Source organism: Rhizophagus irregularis, chromosome 6 (genome assembly GCF_026210795.1).
Source record: "Rhizophagus irregularis chromosome 6, complete sequence".
Lineage (NCBI taxonomy): Eukaryota > Fungi > Glomeromycota > Glomeromycetes > Glomerales > Glomeraceae > Rhizophagus > Rhizophagus irregularis.
The window spans coordinates 311,831-333,323 of NC_089434.1; the positions used below are offsets into that span (position 1 = coordinate 311,831).

At 26.8% G+C, this 21,493-nt stretch overlaps 4 protein-coding genes across 4 annotated transcripts; 3 read left to right on the top strand and 1 right to left on the bottom strand.

Moving 5' to 3' along the window:
* Nucleotides 1-2,078: 2,078 nt before the first annotated feature.
* On the top strand, nucleotides 2,079-3,046 carry OCT59_025860 (uncharacterized protein; the record flags this gene model as incomplete). Its single annotated transcript, XM_066142773.1, has 8 exons — nucleotides 2,079-2,163; nucleotides 2,251-2,262; nucleotides 2,349-2,393; nucleotides 2,459-2,518; nucleotides 2,617-2,673; nucleotides 2,747-2,809; nucleotides 2,884-2,952; nucleotides 3,036-3,046. 8 exons carry the CDS (start codon nucleotides 2,079-2,081, stop codon nucleotides 3,044-3,046), a joined length of 402 nt encoding a protein of 133 aa, XP_065992352.1.
* A 7,293-nt stretch (nucleotides 3,047-10,339) lies between these two features.
* OCT59_025861 (uncharacterized protein) lies at nucleotides 10,340-11,227 on the top strand (the record flags this gene model as incomplete). Its single annotated transcript, XM_025316268.2, has 4 exons — nucleotides 10,340-10,420; nucleotides 10,494-10,658; nucleotides 10,724-10,891; nucleotides 10,961-11,227. 4 exons carry the CDS (start codon nucleotides 10,340-10,342, stop codon nucleotides 11,225-11,227), a joined length of 681 nt encoding a protein of 226 aa, XP_025180998.1.
* A 2,045-nt stretch (nucleotides 11,228-13,272) lies between these two features.
* Nucleotides 13,273-13,548, bottom strand: OCT59_025862 (Coronin-like protein crn1; the record flags this gene model as incomplete). Its single annotated transcript, XM_066142774.1, has 1 exon — nucleotides 13,273-13,548. The coding sequence occupies one exon, from the start codon at nucleotides 13,546-13,548 to the stop codon at nucleotides 13,273-13,275; it is 276 nt and encodes a 91-aa protein (XP_065992353.1).
* A 5,369-nt stretch (nucleotides 13,549-18,917) lies between these two features.
* OCT59_025863 (uncharacterized protein) lies at nucleotides 18,918-19,881 on the top strand (the record flags this gene model as incomplete). Its single annotated transcript, XM_066142775.1, has 8 exons — nucleotides 18,918-19,002; nucleotides 19,088-19,099; nucleotides 19,191-19,235; nucleotides 19,300-19,368; nucleotides 19,470-19,526; nucleotides 19,597-19,659; nucleotides 19,725-19,793; nucleotides 19,871-19,881. 8 exons carry the CDS (start codon nucleotides 18,918-18,920, stop codon nucleotides 19,879-19,881), a joined length of 411 nt encoding a protein of 136 aa, XP_065992354.1.
* Nucleotides 19,882-21,493: the final 1,612 nt, after the last annotated feature.

Below are 21,493 nucleotides of genomic sequence, written 5' to 3' on the forward strand. Positions count from 1 at the left end.
AAAAAGTTATAAATGATCAACAATTGATCGATACTGTGATAAAATAATATCAGATAAGCTGGCTTTGCTATTAGTCAAATAGTTGTAAGATACTTTTCCTTCAAAGAGGCACGAGAGAGTTCTGTTTATTTGTGTAATTAAGAACGCCCGCAGTAGTTGACCTATACTATCAGTAACTTTATTTACAAGCTCGTCTACTATGTGCTTCATTCTATTTTATTGTTACGGCTCATCTATAAAAATTTTTTATCTAACGAATTATACAATTAAATTTTTATGAGAAAGAATTCCTTTCGGTCGTTCAAAATCTTTTTTTGTCTACCATATTATATCACGTGATTTAGTTTTATTGAGAAATAATTTTTTTGTCCTATTAAAAAAAAAATTTAGAATTAAGAAATTAAATCTTGTAATTAAAATTCAATTTTAAAAAATTTTTAAATGTGATTTTACTAAAGTTATTATTAAATTTTGACCAAAAATAGAAAAATTATGATTAGCGTTAAATTATTTTGCCGAAAAGCAGATTATTACTAAATTCGTTTTGTTCATTTTGCATTTATGGTCACATGATAGTCACACAACATTTTGGTAATACATAAAACGAATGAAAAAACTCCGCTCCAAGATTTTTTTTTAAGTCACAAAAATTATTTTAAAAATTTTTTTTTTTTCTCAATTTTAAACATTTTATAAGAAAATTATATTATGTCTGATATTCGAAAAGAATTAGTTCGGTCTGCAATTAATAGAGCAATTACATTAATAGATTATGATATTTATGATGATATTCATAAACGACATGAATTTAAAAAACAAATTATACTTGCTGATAATTCTCTTACAAATGATGAAAAAACTTATTCAATAAAAGATTTGAATAAGACGTATGACAGGAATAAAATTACGTATAATTCAGGAACAAGAAGAACTTGTGAAAATTGTAACCAAGAATGTTTAGCTACATTATATTGTGAATATTGTGTTCAAAATTATTTAAAAGCAAACTTTTCAAATTGGACATCTGGAAATAATGATATTGATAATTTAATACAAAAATGTCAAATTGAAACACTTAGACCAGATAAGATAATTGAATGGATTCCATATAATAATTTACAAAATATTGAATATTTAACAAAAGGTGGATTTTCTGAAATTTATACAGCAGATTGGATTGATGGAAAATATGAAGAATGGGATTCTAAAGAACAAAAATTAATAAGATTTGGAGGACAATATGTAATACTTAAAGGATTAGAAAATGTTGAAAATGCAAATCAAAGATGGATTGAAGAGGTTTGTAATTTAATGTTATTTTATTATTATTTTCAGTTTTAGTAAATAATAAAATTTTATTATGTATATAGGCTGAATCACACTTTAAAATAAGCAATAAATGGCCATCAATCATTTCATGTTATGGTTTAACACAAAATCCATCAAATAGAAATTATATGCTTGTAATAGATAAAGCAGATATAGATTTAAGAAAATATTTACAACAAACTCAAAATCAACTTACATGGAAAGAAAGAATAAAAGTTGCTCATGGTATAATTAGAGCACTAATAGCTATTCATCATGAGAATGCAGTTCATAGAGATTTACATTCTGGAAATATATTGTATTCAAAACTAGATCAAGATTGGTATATTAGTGATCTTGGATTTTGTGGACCTGCAAATAAATCAACAGAAAGTATATATGGTAATCTTCCTTACATAGCACCAGAAGTTATTTCTGGAAAGAAAACTACAGTGGAATCTGATATTTATAGTATTGGAATGTTAATGTGGGAAATTTCATCTGGACAACCTCCTTTTAATTATTATGAAAATGATTATAAACTTGCATTGAATATAATTAATGGAATGAGACCAAAAGTAATATCAGGAACTCCTTTAAAATATGAAAATTTAATGAAACAATGTTGGGATGCTGATCCATCAAATAGACCTGATATTGATACACTTTGTAATAGAATGCACCAACTTCTACAATTTTATCAAAATATATCAAATGAAATACTTCAACAAGAAACAAATAATAATTTAGAAAAACTAATAAACAACTCAATGTCAAAACATATAAGTAGCAAATTATTTACAAGTAAAATTCATCAATTTAAAAATTTACCTGAACCAAAAAATGCAACAGAAGGTATATTTTAATGTTTATTATATTTATTGATAATTAATAGTTTTTATTAAAAAATATTAATATTGTTTTTTATTTAAATAATAACAGAAGAACAAGAAGGTAAAAATAATGGATATGTATTAGAAATATGTGAAATATTTGATTATTTTTTCTAACTTTTTTTTTTAAAAAACCATTTTTAATAGCATTTCATAGTAAATCATATGATTGCTTTAATATTCCTGATAATAGTAAGTATTTTTTAAATTAAATTATTGTTGTATATGATGCGATTATTAATTGTTATTTTTCTTAGTTGAAGATTTTATCAATTCAAATGATCAAGACACATCTATAACAAGTAGTATTTTAAAAGGTACTAACTAATAAAAATTAAATATAGTTGCGTGCGAATATAGTTATTTTAATTTATCTGTAACTATAATTATTAATTTATCTTTGGATAATTTTTAGACGATAGTGAAGAATTATACAAATCATTTAATGAATTACAAATAAATTCAAATGATGGTAAAAAATGATACTATTTTGATTACAATTTTTTGTTTCTTGAAATGTAATATCATATTTTACTTTTTTATAGATAATTATGGAATGGAAATAATGGAACAACAAGAAGTAAAAAAACATAATAACGACATTGACGGTTTGTATAGTTAGTAATATTTGAATTATATTTATAATAATATTATTTTTAATTCCATTTTTTTTTCTTTACAGACGAGGATGAAATCTATGATGATAAAAATTTTCATTCGGAGGAACAAGATGAATTAGAAATTCCAGATGGTAAGTTATTTGAAATCTTTTTTTTTCAAAAAAAAAAAAAATTACGTAGTTAGTTACTAATTTATTATATTATATTTTTTTAGATGGATTTTAAATTTTTTATTTTATTAGATTATCTTTATTATTTAACATCAACAATAAATATTTATTTTATTTTATTTTTTATATTTAGAATTATTTAAACAACTAAGATTTAGAGTAGTAAATCTAAATGGTTTGCAAGACAGTACTTAGTTATGTAATTTAAATAATTCATTTTTTTTATATCAAATATATTTATGTATTCAATATACAGTATTATACTGTAACTTATTCAAATCACTGGCCGAAGTAGGAGGATGTGCAATACATTTACACTAGAGAAATTTTATATACACGTCACATTTCAAATTGATTTACCAGTAATTTCAATTAATTCCAATTAAAGTGTATATTAAGGAAATTTGTTGTAAACTTGTCCAATTTCCATGAAGTGTTTATGTCATTTGAAATTTACAAGTTTCTATTATATAAATGTATTTTAAATTGTGATAAAACCTTTTTTATATATCATTTAAACTTATAATACATTAAACAGAAATTTTTTATGATATAAGAAATGTTAATGAAATTTCACTCATATTTGCAAATATGTAGCTAAAATATTAACAATAAATACAATGAATTATTATAAATTTTATGTATATTATAATGAAACTTCACTTCTATTTAAGAATCATAAACTTCATAGCCACGCTCAATTAAGGCAATGTATTACTAGACCTACACTAAAGATGACTTTAGCAAGGCTTTCTTTGTGAATTAAAAGAAATTTCATACACTTTACCAGCTGGTGAGAAAGCCTATGATCTCTAACCTCAAATTTCTTTTCTACAAGATCCCTAAACATTTGATTCAGAGACCTAGACCATCTAAAAAAGAGAAAATTGAAATGTTAGTAAAAACATTTCATTGAAATGCATAATTAGAAACAAATCTCACCAAGTTTTCACGTGTTTAAAGAGTCAAAGAACCAACCATCTAAAAAAAGAAAGATGATGAATATTTGTGATCATTCTTTGTTAAAAGAAAAATTAAAGAAAAAAATTGAACTTACGAAATCCATGTTCAAAAATATCTCTGGATACCAAAGAGCAAGTCATCTATAAAAGAAAAAAAAGTTAGTAATCATTTTTTAATGTCAAAGAAAAAAAATATCTTACCGAAATCAACCTCCAAAGAGCTGAAGACTTATCCAAATAAGAACGAAAATAAAGTTGTTAGGTTAATATTATATTAAAAAAAAAGTTTAAGAATATAAAAAAAGAATTACCAGAAGTCCATGTGTCAAAAAAATTCACGTTAAAATAAGAGAAAAAACTTCATCTTCCATTAACAAAATTCTGCTTCAAAGATCCAAAGTAGAGGTCTGCAAATGGGACCCGGAACCTGGAAACCCTAACCCGGCCTGGACCCGGATCTGGGTTTGGGCTGGCAAATTTTCTTCAAAATTCACCCAGGCTGGGTCCGGGCCGGTACATGAATCTTTGTCAAACCCGGATTTTCGTGATTCTGGCCAAAATCGCCTTAATTCCGGCCGAAATTAAACTGGCCAAAATTAAGTTGGCCAATTTTTTTGTTTTTACAACAAAATAATATAATAAAAGTCCGGGTCCAGTCCAGCCGGGTTTTTGATATTTTAAGTCTGGGCCAGGCCGGGCTGGGCACTTTATGTTAATTTCCAAGTGCGGGCCGGGTTGTAAAATAGTAGTCAATGCAGACCTCTAATCCAAAGTACCATAAGGCTAAAAAATAAAAAAAGAAAAATTTCATTAATAAAATTCTTTTAAAATAGGTTTCTTAAAGTCAATTCTGAATTCAAATAGCTTACCAAATTCTGGAAATACAGAATCTATAAAGATTAAAAAAAGAAGCGTCAGACATTTCTTACAGATAAATGACGAATTCCTCTCAAAAGAAATAACTCACCATCCAAAAGTCTTCCACAGACAAGTCATTACCTACAAAAAAATAAAAAAAAAGGAAATTTAATATGTTCCTCATAATTAATGGTGAAATTCTTTCCCAAAAATTTTACTTACTGTCCAAAAAGTCCCGTCAGAGAACATTACCTACCGAAAAATTGTAAAGTATAATTTTTACCTTTGTTTTCTTCAAGTCCAGCTATCATAGGCTTGGAAAACATTTTATGAAAAATAAAAAGAAAAAAAAGAAAATTATAGTAAATAACGATAAAACAAAAAAAAAATTCAAAAAATGATAAAAATAAAAAAGAAATCACCTAAGAGAGCACTATTTGCAAAAATGTTCAGTTCGTTCTCAGTTGAACCTCAACTTTGAGCCATTGGAGGCATTTGTTCATTTCCTTTAATTTTTGTCAGTTGTTCATACCAATAGCTCATTGATGTTATTGTTGTGAAAAAACAAATTAATGAAGGAGAAAGAAGGAAAGGAATTATGGGAAAGAACAAACTTTTTTTTAAAGAAAGATTATCCGTCATTGAACTGCGCCTATCAGTTATTATATCATGTGATACACATGACATTAATTTTTATGTAGATAGTAAAATAGGAACCGATTCCATTTTAAGGATTGATATAACACATTAAACTATTTTAACTATTTTAACTATTTTTAATCACAAATAAACTATTTTTTTAATTTTCTTTACATTTTCTTTTATACTCTTCAAAATAATAAACTGCAATTATGGTTTTTGATGCTTGGTACATGTTCAACTTAACCATCACAAAATGACACAAATAGCAAATATAATAATATAACATTAATTATATTTCTCACAAACATTCTAGATTTTTTAATATAAATTGACTTGAGATTATTAGAGGTCATAAGCTTTCTCACCAGCTGGCAAAGTGTATGAAATTTCTTTTAATTTCACAAAGAAAGCCTTGCTAAAGTCATCTTTAGCAAAGGTCTAGTAATACATTGCCTTAATTGAGCGTGGCTACGAAGTTTATGATTATCTCTTTGCTTTTTTTTGTAATTTTGTAATGATATAAATTTTGTTTTAGTATAGCAAAATTTCAATAATAGTAAGTAAATGGCTTGTTGCAAATTTAATATCATATTTCAAGTAAATTTCAAGCTATTATATGCGTAATAAACATTGATATTAAATTTAATTAAAATTTATTTAGAATTTATACATTATAATTAGCGAATTAGTTTTAAAATCATAAAATTTACAATAAATTTTACCCGTTTCAATCTATAAATTAAATTTGATGGAGATTTCTTAAGCGTAATTTAGATCAACAAATGTATAAGCTATTTATGGGCAATAAACTTCATGCAAATCATCCCACTTCGACCAGTGAATATTAAACTTATAGCTTATCAATTTTATTGCTTCTATCATCAATGAATATGTGATTAAATTTTTCATTAAATATAAAACTCTATTTAGAAAATTTTTGATCGATACGATATGTGGCGCAGCAACTTAAAGGAATCGCAGTAAAAAAAATTATTAAATCATCCATATAAATTATCAAAAGTTGGGAGACTAGTACTATAACGTAATATATTATTGATTATCAATTTATAATATTAAACCACATCCCAGTACGGGTCGGGTAAAAGACATTTTTTTTTAAATCACACAGTGAACAAGTATTAAAAAGATCATTTTTTTTTATTTATTTATTTTTACGTCTATTTTTAGTTTGTTAAATTAAAACTTTATTTATATTATTAATTTAGGCCAAACTTTCATTTTTAATTTATTTTTAGTACGTGAATTTTATCTTTTTTAAAAAAAGAAAAAATATTTTATTAGTAATCAATAAATTCGAGTAAATATAAATCAAAATAGTTAATCCATTTAATTCTTATTAGGAGCGTGCTAATAAAGTTTTTTTCATTGAGAAATGCACTATATTCGAATTTTTTTTTTTTAAAAAAAAATCAATTCCGCCATGAAATGAAGTAATTGTACTACTACATCATACCATTTATAAATTAAATTGTACGATAAGTATAAAAACTAAATAGCTAATATCAAAAAAACATAGAAAAATATTATTTTTACTAACTGATAAAATTAGCATCGATATCAACAGCATCATTGTCATATAATGTAATCACTATTTTACTGTATTAGCCAAGTAGTATACTTCTTTTATATAATATATTCATATTTATTAATATTGCTTCTGCAAAAATTTATACCGTGCTGTTCTTATTTCAAACTTGGTAAAATATTCTTATGAAATTAAAACAAATTATTATTATATTTCATACTCATTTAAATAGTTTAGTTACATGATAAGTTACCTTTATTATTTCCAATACAATTTTTATTTAATAAACATTTAACAAAACGGGAAGCTTCTGACTAATAATTAATAATATACTTTATACAAATCGCAAATCAAAGTACATTATTTTTATGGTTATCTATTTTTATTAAATAAATTGTTTATTTATTTTATTAATTAAATTAAATCAGATAATACCGTAATTAGTTAATTTCCAGTAAGGTGAGTGGTAATAATTAAATTAGAATGGAAGTAAATATTTATTATATTGATTAGTCATTAATAATTTTATTATTTAATGGTAAGAGTCAGTGCTTATTATGGCACCGCAGCAGTAAGCGCATTTCCCGATCTATTGGTTCCTGATCCTAAATGATGAAAGAAAATTTTTTTAAAAAAATGGTAATAAAATAGAAAAAATTATTTTGAGTTCCCGATCAAAAGGACAAAAAAAAAAAAAAATCTAAAATAATCAAATGGGAGATCAGTAGTACTACAATAAAAGCACCATTTGATCCATGAGTTTCTGATCCTAGAGGACGAAGAGAAAAATTAAAAAATATCAGTAAAATTATGAGAGAAATTAAAAAAATTTTGGAAATAAGAACAGCATTGTTTCATCAAAGTATTTTGGGTTGAATCAATCGAAGAAAAATTAAAAAAAATATCAGTAAAATTAAGTAGAGAAATTAAAAAAAAAATTCCGAAATAAAGTAAATTAGTGCTTACTGTTTCATCAAAGTATTTCGCTGAATCCAATCCAAGATATATTAAATATATCGGCCAAAATGAAACAAATCAGCGCTTTCCGTTTCACTGACTAAAATGAACAGAATGAACTTTACCTTACTGTGACCTTAAATCTACAACTGAACGTTAATATTAGTATCTCGTTGTTTTGAATCATATAGAGAATAAATAATCATTCTAGTGATTTTTATCCAAATCATATAAAATTGCGTTGTGACATAAACGGAATTAGTTTTTAATTCAATAATTTCTTTTTTTTGATTCATTAATGGTAACTTTGTTGTGTTAAATGTATTTTTTGTGTTTTCTTGTTAAATGGCTGTAAGTTGTGATTTATGATCATAAATCTCCTTTTAGGAAAATCTACTTTGATATTTTATTTTTGGGAATTATAATCGAAGTTGGTTGATATTTACCAAATATAATTCAGAAATATGAGCAGAACTTCTTTAGCTAATAATTTATTTTTAAATCATTAAATGTTCTTTTTAATCGATTCTTAAAAATTGTATTTTGCTCGTTTGAAAAATAATCATTTTGAATAAGAGATATCAAAAAACTTTTCTAAAATTAAAGAAAACTTTGGGTTGATTTGAATATTATAACCGGCTTTTTGAATATTAAATCAGTACAATATTTTTTTTGAAATTCCAAGAAAGAATCATTTTTGAAACTTGACTGATATATTAAATCAAAAAAATTTTTTCCATCCATTTTTGTATTAGTAATTAGCGGTACTTAAAAATTTTAATTATATCTGGAATATCATATTTCTTCAAAGAAATTCTTCCTCATAAATAAATATACTTAGGAAAATTATATTATTATATTTTAAAATAAAAACAGAAACAAAAACAAAATAATGAACTATTTATCGTCTAATCTAATTTCTTAATACCTTAAAATTATTTGAAAAATTTCTGATGATGCGTTTGATAATTTTAACATGTGCTAAATATTGTTATACATTAGAGGTTATTACCAACTTCAATAATAATATCACAATATTCTTTATCATTTAGAATAATCATTATAATTGGATTTTAAAATTTTAAAATTGAAAGAGTTGAAAAGGAATTACAAAATAAACCACTTTATTATTTGTAAATCAGGCTGTTAATTAGATCGTTCCCATATTGGAGGTTTTATTCTAAACAATTGAATGTAATTAAAAGCCTATAAACTGCAATTAAATAATTTAAAAAAATTCTTTAATAATAAAAGGAAACGAAAAGAATAAATTACTATCCAATTTTTTTTTTTTAGAAAAAAAGAACAAATTAATAGTTGAATGATGCTAAAAAAATACGAAAAAAATTAATAATATTAGTAATAAAAAAAAAAAGGACGTGAGAAAAATCATGTCAATAAACCTGGAAATAAATCTAAGGGAAATAAACAAAATAAAGTTAAAAAGAATAGACAAAAAAGGAAAAGAAAGAAAACAGATGATTTCCTATCCCACATTTTTCAGCAAATATATATATATATATCAGATATTATATAAATATTGTTTAATTAGGCGAGTGGTAGGTTACATTTCATTTTATTTCGATACGAAAGGCTAACGTTGTTAACATTAATGTAACGTTACGTTAACATTTACATTAGAGGTTGGAACCGACCAAAAAAACCTTAATCGATTAATAATCGATTAACCAAGGGCCCTAATCGATTAATAATCGATTAATATTAAAATATTAAAAATTTTTTTTTTTTGACCGCAGATTGCACCAAATTGTTTTTGATCATACATTTAGTTATAGGAAAGTCTTATTTATTATTATTATCATTAAAAAATTAATACAAATTCTTCCAAGTTCGGAGAACATGTGACCAAAAATTCACAGCTCTGGGCCGCATTAGATAATTTGACCAGAATTATGGGTTGATAATTTTAATCGATTAACCGATTTTTGAAATACTTTAATCGATTAACCGTCTTAGTCGATTAATTAATCGATTAACCTTAATCGATTCCAAACTCTAATTTACATAAGATTAGTTTGATTAGTTTCAAACATTTTCCTTTTTAACATACCCTAACCCAATCTAGTATCGACTTACTGATTTGAATTTCATCCTTTCCCTTTTAAATCCAAACCTTCCCATTTTTATACAACAAATCAAGTAATCTTTTATTGGTGTAACTAAACTTTTTTCGTTGATATTATAAAAAAAAAATCTGATCAAAATTTCATTAAATTACCAATATTATTTTTTATTAGAGCTTATAAAATATATTGGAGTTTTAATTGTAGGCATTTTCAATGAAAATGGTTATAAAGGAATCATTTGCTCTACGTTTTCTCATGTTTTTACTTTCGATTAATTTTATTTTTTTATTTTCAATATGAGTGTCGCAACAGAAGGTGTAGAAGAAATGTTATTTGAAGGGGCTCAAGAAACAAGGCAAGCCTCCAAAATTATTCGGGTAAATTATATTTAATATCTTCTACGAAGAAAAAATAACAGGGAGTATGGTTAACGTGTAACGACTACAATAGATCTGCGCAAAAATTGATGAATTATTGGAGCAAGTGCAAAAAGATGATGTCGTTGAGATCAACCTTCCTGATGAACTAGGTATGAACGAAGCTGATGCACATGTACTTGAAGCGATACACTCGATATATATCGCTGACAGAATCGGAAATAAGTTACTTTTTAAAGTAAGTCTAATTATAATCTACACGTCTATATATCATTTATTGATCTTAGGAATTTTATAATTTAGTACGATGGGGTAGTAAAAAAACTATTTATCGCAGAAAGCAATATAACGTGTTGTGTTGGACGTACAGAACTTCAACCTGACGTTGGTATTTGGATTATACCACCAACCCAGGCGCAATGCATAAATCCAATTGTTAATCGATGTCCACCTCCGGATGTGTGGATTGAGGTAACTGTATTAAATCTCTATTAAGGAAAACGCAAATGATTTTGACTTATCAGATCTGAGTTCTTGTAGGTATTTTTTGATAGGGACCCAGATCGGAGCAACGCGATAAATAGAATTAATCATTGTAAGCGATTCCGGAATGGGATTGAATATGTCGGAATTGCTATACCTGAAACCACTCGTCAGAACTCAAACCCTGCGCAAGCTTCAACTGCTGTAGTTCGACAAAACAACCGACCTAACCAACCTCCATGTGGTATTTATTGGGAAATCCACCAGTTTATTTACATATACCTGGAACAACCATCTTGTCCTTACGTGTGGTTGGACACTTGATTTTAATATTGTGCTTAATGTAATTCCTTAATGATAGATACTATCTAAAACTTTTGCATATTATCATCTATCTAATCTATCTAATTAAAAAAAATTGTCATATTTAGATTACCCTGTATAAATAATTTGAATTGTGTAACATTGAAAAGTGTGCGTTCGATCTATTTCGTAATTATCATATCATAATTATATCATAATTAACTGACTACGATAACAAATCTTTAAACTAATACATTTACAGTTAATTAAAATTTTAACTGGATTTTTTTTTTTATTCTGATGGATTAATACTAACAAAAAAAAGTATAATTTCTCTAATGCATTTATTTGTGGTCATTTCCGCTCTCTCGAAACATTTCTATAATAATAGTTTTTACCAAAAAACTGAAACTACCTTTTTAGTCTTTTTTATTAATTTTTTATCCCTCTTTTCATCATTATTGTTTCTTTTGGTTAACTTAACCAAAATTTTTTTATTCTTATTGGATTTTTTTAGGGGATTTTTTTTATAATAATCGGAATTTATCAAAATTTTGGATTTTTTTTTTTAACCCAAAAAATAGGTTATTCTTTTTTTGGTTTGGGTCAAAACTATAGAACTATGTCCTATGGCTTTTTGTGAGATTTTTTTTAGTCAGTGATATTGTTTCTGACTAATAAATTCGTGTGAAAATTTTTTTTTTAGTGAGAATTTTTTTGATTTAGTGAGAACTTTTTTTGTTTGATTTTTTCAATATTATTTCCGACTAATAAATTTGTGAAATTTTTTTTTGATATTAACGAATTTTTTTTGTAAGATTGTTTTTAATTATATAGATATTTTGTAATTAAATCAATAAATTTTTTGATAAATCTATATAACTAAAAAACTATATAACTAAAAAAATTTGTCAGACATTTGGATTAGTCTCTGTATACTAAATAATTTGAATTGTGTAACTTGAAATTTATGCCATATAATGAAAACCCGTGACATGCCTCCACCTGATCTATTTATCCATGTACATTCCAATCCAATCAACCAATACAATTTCATTTTACCTTAATCGGATGATTAATAATTTTTAAATTTTTTCGTTCAAACTGAAAAAAAATTTTTCTTCCTTTCTTCTTTCGGTTTAGTTTTTTTTTTCAAACCGAAAAATTTGTTTTTTTTCATTATTTTCCCGTTTTCCCCCTCAAGACTAAAATGGTGTGATTTCAGGATGTAATTTCGCTAATCATTTTAGAGAAGTGGAGAACTATTGCTTCGGTAGGAAGAAATTCTCGTTAGAGCGTAAATGCAGAAAAAAAATATCCATGCAATGATTACTTCGGCCAAGTATCTTTCTGCGCATTTCAGGTGATCGATTTAACAAGCCTTTTTGAAAACATAATTTTATCATAGGCCACATGCAAGTAACGAATTCAGGTACTAGCCACATGATGTTAAGTCGTTGTCCACGTAAAGACTAATCAAGATTAAAGTATTTTCGATCAATACACTCTTTGAATTTATGTCTTCTGAGGAATCGTGATTTATGGATTCTCATTATACCATACTTCAACTAATGCATTATTTCAGTAATTCATGCTCGACATTCTCAGCGTCACGCCTTGCATTCTCCTCAATAAAATGGTTCAATTTTGCATCCTCAGCCTTGCTTTCAGCAACCTTCTTTCTAAGTTCAGGAATCTCGGCATTCCTGGCCTCAAGCTCAGATTACTTTTAGCGTTCTTAGCCTCAAATTCAGCGAGCTTCCTTCTAAGATCAGTATTTCTCATCTTTAAGCTCAGCATTCTTGTTCTTAATCTCAGAAAACTTCTCCCTTACTAGTTCGCAAATCTCAGCAAAGAGTTTGGCATTTAATTCCTTTAATGCATCTCTGGATTGAGTGTTTGACATAATTAATAAAATTTATACAAGAATGTGAATTATTCAATGTTATGTTGCGAACGTAAAGACAAGCTTTATTAATACAGATAAAAATAAATAAGAGCAGTACGAAGTAAAATAAATATAAAGAATCGGGACTTTACCCGTAATACATGACGAATTTTCTATGTTAAGAACTATCTACAGTATCTGATTTTTCCGCAATCTTGCTCAATGACTTTACCCTTCTCGATTCTTCCCCACTTTGTGAATCGTCAACCGGCTTCTGTGCCTCCTCCAATAACCATACAATATACCCGAGGACCTTTTCCACCTTTGATTGTAAATTTTCATCTTTATATACTACGATCACTGGTTCTGACAGCTTAATTGATGGTCTCCGATCACTACTATCTAGTCTGCACTCCATAAAGTACCATTTTTCAGCATCTGTTACAATCCCCATACTTTATCAAAACCAGAAATTTTGAATCAAGCTCTTCGTAACGATAATCCAGATGATCCAGGTGATCCAGGTATTAAAGCGTTCCAGAGGTTGCTTATCCACACAGTGGAAGAACGTGATTACTCAGCGCAAAAACTTGCCACCTTCTACTTCAACAGCCACTTTATCACTGTAGTAGAAATTTTGTTTGTTTAAATCTTAATAAAGAGACAAATCAGTGGCTTCACGACAGTGAACATAACACAAATAATTAAACAATGAAACTAAAAAAACAGATCTCTCACTTCTGAAAAGATATTGTAGTTGACCTACTAAACTAAGTGACTTGTCATTGTTTGGATTTACCTGCAATAAAGTTAGTCAAAGGAAATCCGTAAAATGCAGTAAAGAAAACGTAGTACGTCTGCTCTGACCATCCCCAATCAAAAATGGTCCTCAGTAGGAAGACTTTTGTCATACAAAAGTTCTCTTACTACATGTTTGCTATAGAGATATCCTTAGCCTTACAGAGAATGACACTTTCGTAGATAGACTTATATAACCGGCATTTTTCAGGAATCAACAATGATTCTAGTAATTTAGTTGAACCTGCCGTGGATAATCTTGAGGAAATGGATGGTAACAATTCAGATGATAATGCCGACGACATTGTACAAGAAGAGAATGAACCTCGAGCTGATTGGATGGTACTGTGCCAAATAGACGAAACAACAATTTTACCGATTCTTTAGGTTGCTACAACAGGCGTTGCAGCCTTTAATATTCAAGGTAGCACTATACATTCGGAGCTTTCCATTCCAATATTATGCGGCACAAAATATAAAATTGAAGGTGAATCTTTGAAAAAATTACAAAATATAATGAAGAATATTAAATATTTTATCATCGATGAAATAAGCATGGTAGGTCGTCACTTTCTTGCTCTAGTTGATCTGAGATCGCGTCAAGCATTTCTAGAACATTCCAATCATCATTTGGTGGACGAATCTATAATCCTTATCGTGACTTTGGACAGCTACCTCCGGTGTGTGATATTCCATGTATTCTCAAGATCATCAACCATAAGATTCTTTATCCGAGGATTACGTAATGTCTATCGTCAATTTCAAGAAGTTTATAGACTTGAAGCTATACAACGACAAACTGGTAGCTCGGATGAACAATGCCAATTTAGGAATTTTTTGTGATTGGGAATTGTTAATGACGCAAATCCCAGAAAATTGCCAGAATCAGAGAGAAAAAAATTTTTAACATTCTTACAACATGGGAAGAAGTTGATAGAATTAATGCTGACAAACTTTGGTCATTAAACCAACCTATCGCTAAGATTGGAGCAGTTCATACGGGTGGCTCTGGCTTCGAAGGCTGATTCAGATACAGCAAATGGTCTTGAATCTGAAATATTATTAGCCAGAAACGCTCGTATTATGCTCACTGCAAATCTCTGGGTTTCCACTGGCTTTGTAAATGGTGCTACGGGAACAATAACGGATATATTATACAAAGAGGAATCTGGGCACAAATCATTACCTACTGCCATTCTAGTTTCCTTTGACCAGTATCGTGGCCAAACTCTTACAAACTTGGATGGAATTTCGGATGTACCTAATGTTCCTATACGAAGTATGTGGGAAGGAAAGTCTGGCATATGCTCCCGCCTACAATTTCCATTTTCTCTCACGTGGGCCATTAAAGTTCACAAATTGCAAGATTTAACTTTATCTAAGGTGGTTACAGATCTTGGCAAGAGGGAATTTGCTGCTGGTTTGCTGGTTTATCATTTGTAGCAATATCCCATGTTCGTTCTTTCAAGGATATTGTTTTCAAGCATTTTGTTTTTAACAGACTTGAGCGTATAAAAAACTGTAAAAGGCTAAAAGAACAAATAGTGGAAGAAAAAAGCTAGCTGAAATGGAAACCACGGTGCAAAAATAAAGGTTTTTTTTTAGATAAAATAAAAGTTTTTTGTATTACAAGTGTTGTAATCGTATTTATTTGGTATATTACAGGGGCATATAAGTTAATCGTGAATCGTGATACAAATTATAAAAAAAGAAAAAAAATTGACGATTGTGACAGGGGTTAACCAGCTAATTCAGTATAGTAAATCCTTAACACAAAATGATCGATACTGTAATAAAATAATAAGACAAGTTAGTTTTGCTGCTAGTCACATAGTTGTAAGATACTTTTCCTTCAAAGAGGCACAAGAAAATTCTGTTTATCTGTGTAATTAAGAACATCTCTCCTGTACTAGTTGACCTATACTATCAGTAACTTTACAAGCTCGTCTATAGTGTCCTTTATTCATCTATAAAAAATTTTTTATCTTACGGCTCATCTATAAAAATTTATCTAACGTCAAAATCTAGTATGGTATTTGTTTGTCATATTCATTATATCACGTGATTTAGTTTTTATTGAGAAATAAATTTTTGTCCTATTTAAAAAAAAAAAATTTAGAGGGCTTATTTTGGAAACTCTTTCTCCTTTCCGTCTGGAATTTTATATTCCGCAGTAATATTATAAAGATTAACCCTTAAAAAACCTTTATATGCTAAAGAGCGTACATAGGTGAGCCCTTTCTGGGCTCGGCGGAAAGGCGAGGTTTGATACCTTACCAGACTACACTCTTTTACACCCTTATGAACGAAAAATATTCGGACTTCAACCTTATCTTCAACCCTCCCAACTACGAAAAGATTCTTTTCGGCTTTAGAGAAGAGCGTCTTTTACACAACAAATTTTTTATCTTTCAACTAAGGTTCTCCATCCCAGAAAATATTCTTAAAAAGAAGATAACTTCTTTACACCAAGTCTCTTTACACCACTTGGAACTTTGGATAGAAGACTCTTTCGTCCAAACTGACGACCACTCTTGCTTCGAAATTCTTGGCGTTGGCATGGTCTCGTGCTCAGCAAGACAATTTTCCTTTTTTGGATACATGCAACGTGTATTTTAATTACAAAGAAATCCAAACTACACCAATTAAAACTCACGCTACACTAACCAAAATTTTCCTTATCGGGATTAACCTTCACGTTGACAAGAATCTTCCAGATATTTGGGCAAGACAGTCACGTGATATAGATAAAATTTTTTCTAAGGATGATATATATTCCTTATGGCGTTGGTTATTATTTCATGACACTTCTGGTTTAAATAAAGGCTCAGGAGTTACCATCATGATTACTGACAAAATAGCAAAAGATTTACAACATACAGAATTTGTCGAAGGACGTATCATCAATCTCATCTTCGGTTTTAAGAAATCAAATCAACTGAACGTGACTTGCTGCTACTTACCACCTAGCCCTAAGATAGATATTACCAAATTTAAAATCAGCGCTATTTGCGTCAATAGATTTATTTTTTTATTTTTTTTTCTCATTTGTTTTTTTTGTTTTTATATAGATATACAATTGTTCTTAAACATATGTCTTTGACATTAGATAGTTTATTTTTATTTTTTTACGTTTCCACTAGTGCTATTAGGCGGGTGTTCTTGGGAAAGTTCTTGGATCTGACTCGTGTTCACCTATATCCATAGAGGACAGAATTCGTCACGCTTCGGGGTGGCTTGACGTGTAGTGATAGAATTACCTATAGACTCATTTTTATGCTGTCAGTGTAATTGAATCTACCGTTTCGCTTTTCTGTTTTTTTAAAAATAAAAATAAAAAAAAAAAATTTAGAATTAAGAAATTAAATCTTGTAATTAAATTCAATTTTAAATTTTAAAATGTAAATTTTCACTAAAGTTATTAAATTTAGACCAAAAATAGAAAAATTATGATTTAAATTACTTTGCCGAAAAGCAGATTATTACTAAATTCGTTTTGTTCATTTTGTATTTATGGTCACATGATAGTCACACAACATTTGGTAATACATAAAACGGATGAAAAACTCCGCTTCTAGTTTTTAAGTTACAAAATTATTTTAAATTTTTTTTTTTTCACAATTTTAAACATTTTATAAGAAAATTACATTATGTCTGATATTCGAAAAGAATTAGTTTATGCTGCACTTAATAGAGCAATTACATCAATAGATTATGATATTTATGATGATATTCATAAACAACATGAATTTAAAAAACAAACTATACTTGCTGATAATTCTCTTACAAATGATGAAAAAACTTATGCAATAAAAGAACTGAATAAGACATATGACAAAAATAAAATTTTTCTTAATGAAGGAACAAGAAGAACTTGTGAAAATTGTAACCAAGAATGTTTAGCTACATTATATTGTGAATATTGTGTTCAAAATTATTTAAAAGCAAACTTTTCAAATTGGACATCTGGAAATAATGATATTGATAATTTAATACAAAAATGTCAAATTGAAACACTTAGACCAGATACTATAATTGAATGGATTCCATATAATAATTTACAAAATATTGAATATTTAACAAAAGGTGGATTTTCTGAAATTTATACAGCAGATTGGATTGATGGAGGATATGTAGAATGGGATTCTAAAGAACAAAAATTAATAAGACTTGGAAGAGAAAAAGTAATACTTAAAGGATTAGAAAATGTTGAAAATGCAAATCAAAGATGGTTTGAAGAGGTTTGTAATTTAATGTTATTTTATTATTATTTTCAGCTTTAGTAAATAATAAATTTTATTATATATATAGGCTGAATCACACTTTAAAATAAGCAGTAAATGGCCACAAATCATTCCATGTTATGGTTTAACACAAAATTCATTAAATGAAAATTATATGCTTGTAATAGAGAAAGCAGATATAGATTTAAGAAAATATTTACAACAAACTCAAAATCAACTTACATGGAAAGAAAGAATAGAAGTTGCTTATGATATAATTGAAGCACTAGATGCTATTCATGATGAGAATGCAATTCATAGAGATTTGCATTCTGGAAATATATTATATTGAGAACTAGATCAACAATGGTTTATTAGTGATCTTGGATTTTGTGGACCTGCAGATAAATCAACAGAAAGTATATATGGTAATCTTCCTTACATAGCACCAGAAGTTATTTCTGGAAAGAAAACTACAGTGGAATCTGATATTTATAGTATTGGAATGTTAATGTGGGAAATTTCATCTGGACGACCTCCTTTTAATTATTATGAAAATGATTATAAACTTGCATTGAATATAATTAATGGAATGAGACCAAAAGTAATATCAGGAACTCCTTTGAAATATGAAAATTTAATGAAACAATGTTGGGATGCTGATCCATCAGAAAGACCTGATATTGATACACTTGTAAATGAATTTTATGCACTTCTGCAATATTATCAAAATATATCAAATGAAATACTTCAACAAGAAGCAAATAATGATTTAGAAAGAAACAAACTAATAAACAACACAATGTCAAAACATATAAGTAGCAAATTATTTACAAGTAAAATTCATCAATTTAAAAATTTACCTGAACCAAAAAATGCAACAGAAGGTATATTTTAATGTTCATTATATTTATTGATAATTAATAGTTTTTTCTTTAAAATATTAATATTGTTTTTATCTAAATAATACAGAAGAGCAAGAAGGTAAGAAATAATGGATATGTAGTACTATTAGTAATATGTGAAATATTAGATTATTTTTTCTAACTTTTAAAAAAAAAATCATTTTTAATAGCATTTCATAGTAAATCATATGATTGCTTTGATATTCCCGATAATAGTAAGTATTTTTTAAAATTAAATTATTGGTATATGATGAAATTATTAATTATTATTTTTCTTAGTTGAAGATTTTAACAATTCAAATGATCAAAATTATGTTTATACATCTAAAACAAGTAGTATTTTAAAAGGTACTAACTAATAAAAATTAAATATAGTTGCATGTGAATATAGTTATTTTAATTTATCTGTAACGTTTATAATTATTAATTTATCTTTGAATAATTTTTAGGCGATAGTGAAGAATTATCCAAATCATTTAATGAATTACAAATAAATTCAAATGAAGGTAAAAAATAATACTATTTTGATTACAAGTTTTGTTTCTTGAAATATAATATCATATTCTACTTTTATAGATAATTATGGAATAGAAATAATGGAGCAACATCAAGTAAAAAAGCACAATATTGACATTGACGGTTTGTATAGATAGTAACAATTGATTTTATGAAATTATTGTAATTTTAATATTTTTTTCTTACAGACGAGGATGAAATCTATGATGATAAAAATTTTCATTCGGAGGAGCAAGATGAATTAGAAATTCCAGATGGTAAGTTATTTTGAAATTCTTTTTTTCAAAAAAAAAAAATTTACGTAGTTAGTAATTTATATTTTATATTTTTTTAGATGGATTTTAAATTTTTTATTTTACCAGATTATCTTTATTATTTAACATCAACAATGAATTTTTTATTTTATTTTATTTTTTATATTTAGGATTATTTAAACGCTAAGATTTAGAGTAGTAAATCTAAAATGGTTTGCAAGATAGTACTTAGTTTGTAATTTAAATAATTTATTCTTTATGTATCAAATATATTTACGTATTAAATATATAGTATTATGCTGTAACTTATTCAAATAATATGGCTTATCAATTTTATTGCTTTTATCAACAGTGAATATGTGATTAAATATTACATTTAATATAAAAACTCTAGAAATTTTGATCGATACGATGTGTGGCGCAGCAACTTAAGAAATCGCAGTAAAAAAATTATTAAATCATCCATATAAATTATCAAAAGTTGGAAGACTAGTACTATAACGTAATATATTATTGATTATCAATTTATTAATTATCTATGTATTAAAAAATGACATTTTTTAGATCACACAGTGAACAAGTAAAAAGATCTTTTTTTTTTATTTATTTATTTTACGTCCATTTTTAGACAACTTTATTATATTAAAACCAAATTTTCATTTTTTTTAATTTATTTTTAGAACGTGAATTTTATTTTTTTTAAAAAAAAAATAATAATACGAATAAAATAAATATATACTAAGATGGTTAATCCATTTAAATCTTATTAGTTTATATAATAACCAAAGTCAAGCGTGTCAAGAAATTTTTTCATTGAGAGATCGTCATATCATGTGCTGTAACTGATTTTTTTTTTTAAAAAAAAAAATAATAATGCCGAATGAAGTTATTGTACTACTACATCATACCATTTATAAATTAGGAGGTATAAAAACTAAAATAGCTAATATCAAAAAAACATAGAAATATATTATTTTTACTACCGCTAATAAATGACAATTAATCATTCTCAATAATTTGTTATTGGAATTGTTTTAACAAAGATTGGTTAATAAAATTAGCGTCAATATCAATCAACAACATCATTGTCATGTACTGTATTTAAGTCTGATTATGTTTAATATGCTTCTTTTATATAACATATAATGTTCATATTTATTAATATTGTTTTTGCAAAAATTTATATTGTGCTGTTCTTTATATAATGTTTTCACTTGGTAAAACATTCTTATGAAATTAAACAATATTATTATTTATAATTTATTATATTTTATACTCATTCAAATAATTTAATTACATGATAAGTTACCTTTATTACTTCCAATTACAATCTTTATTTAATAACTAGGGATTGTCATATGTGGGAAGACTTCGTCCCCTATTTGTTTTTTGTGTTAGATATTTATAATACAATCTATCTATTTAATGTTGATAAATTTTTTATTATTAAATTCGTGTAAATAACAAAATTTTTGTATATAAGGAGTTGGAATGGGAAATTTGGTCTAACAATTTAAATGGGTAACAATTATATTATTTGATATTTCTTCTAGCCTTGCATGTTCACTTTTAACCATTGAAAATACATCTGGTGTAAAATAACATCACTAAATTGAGAAAGTATACTTTGATACGTTGATTAACATCTACAAATTGATTAGATGAAACAAAATTAACAAATATGGGATAGATTTAAACAAAAT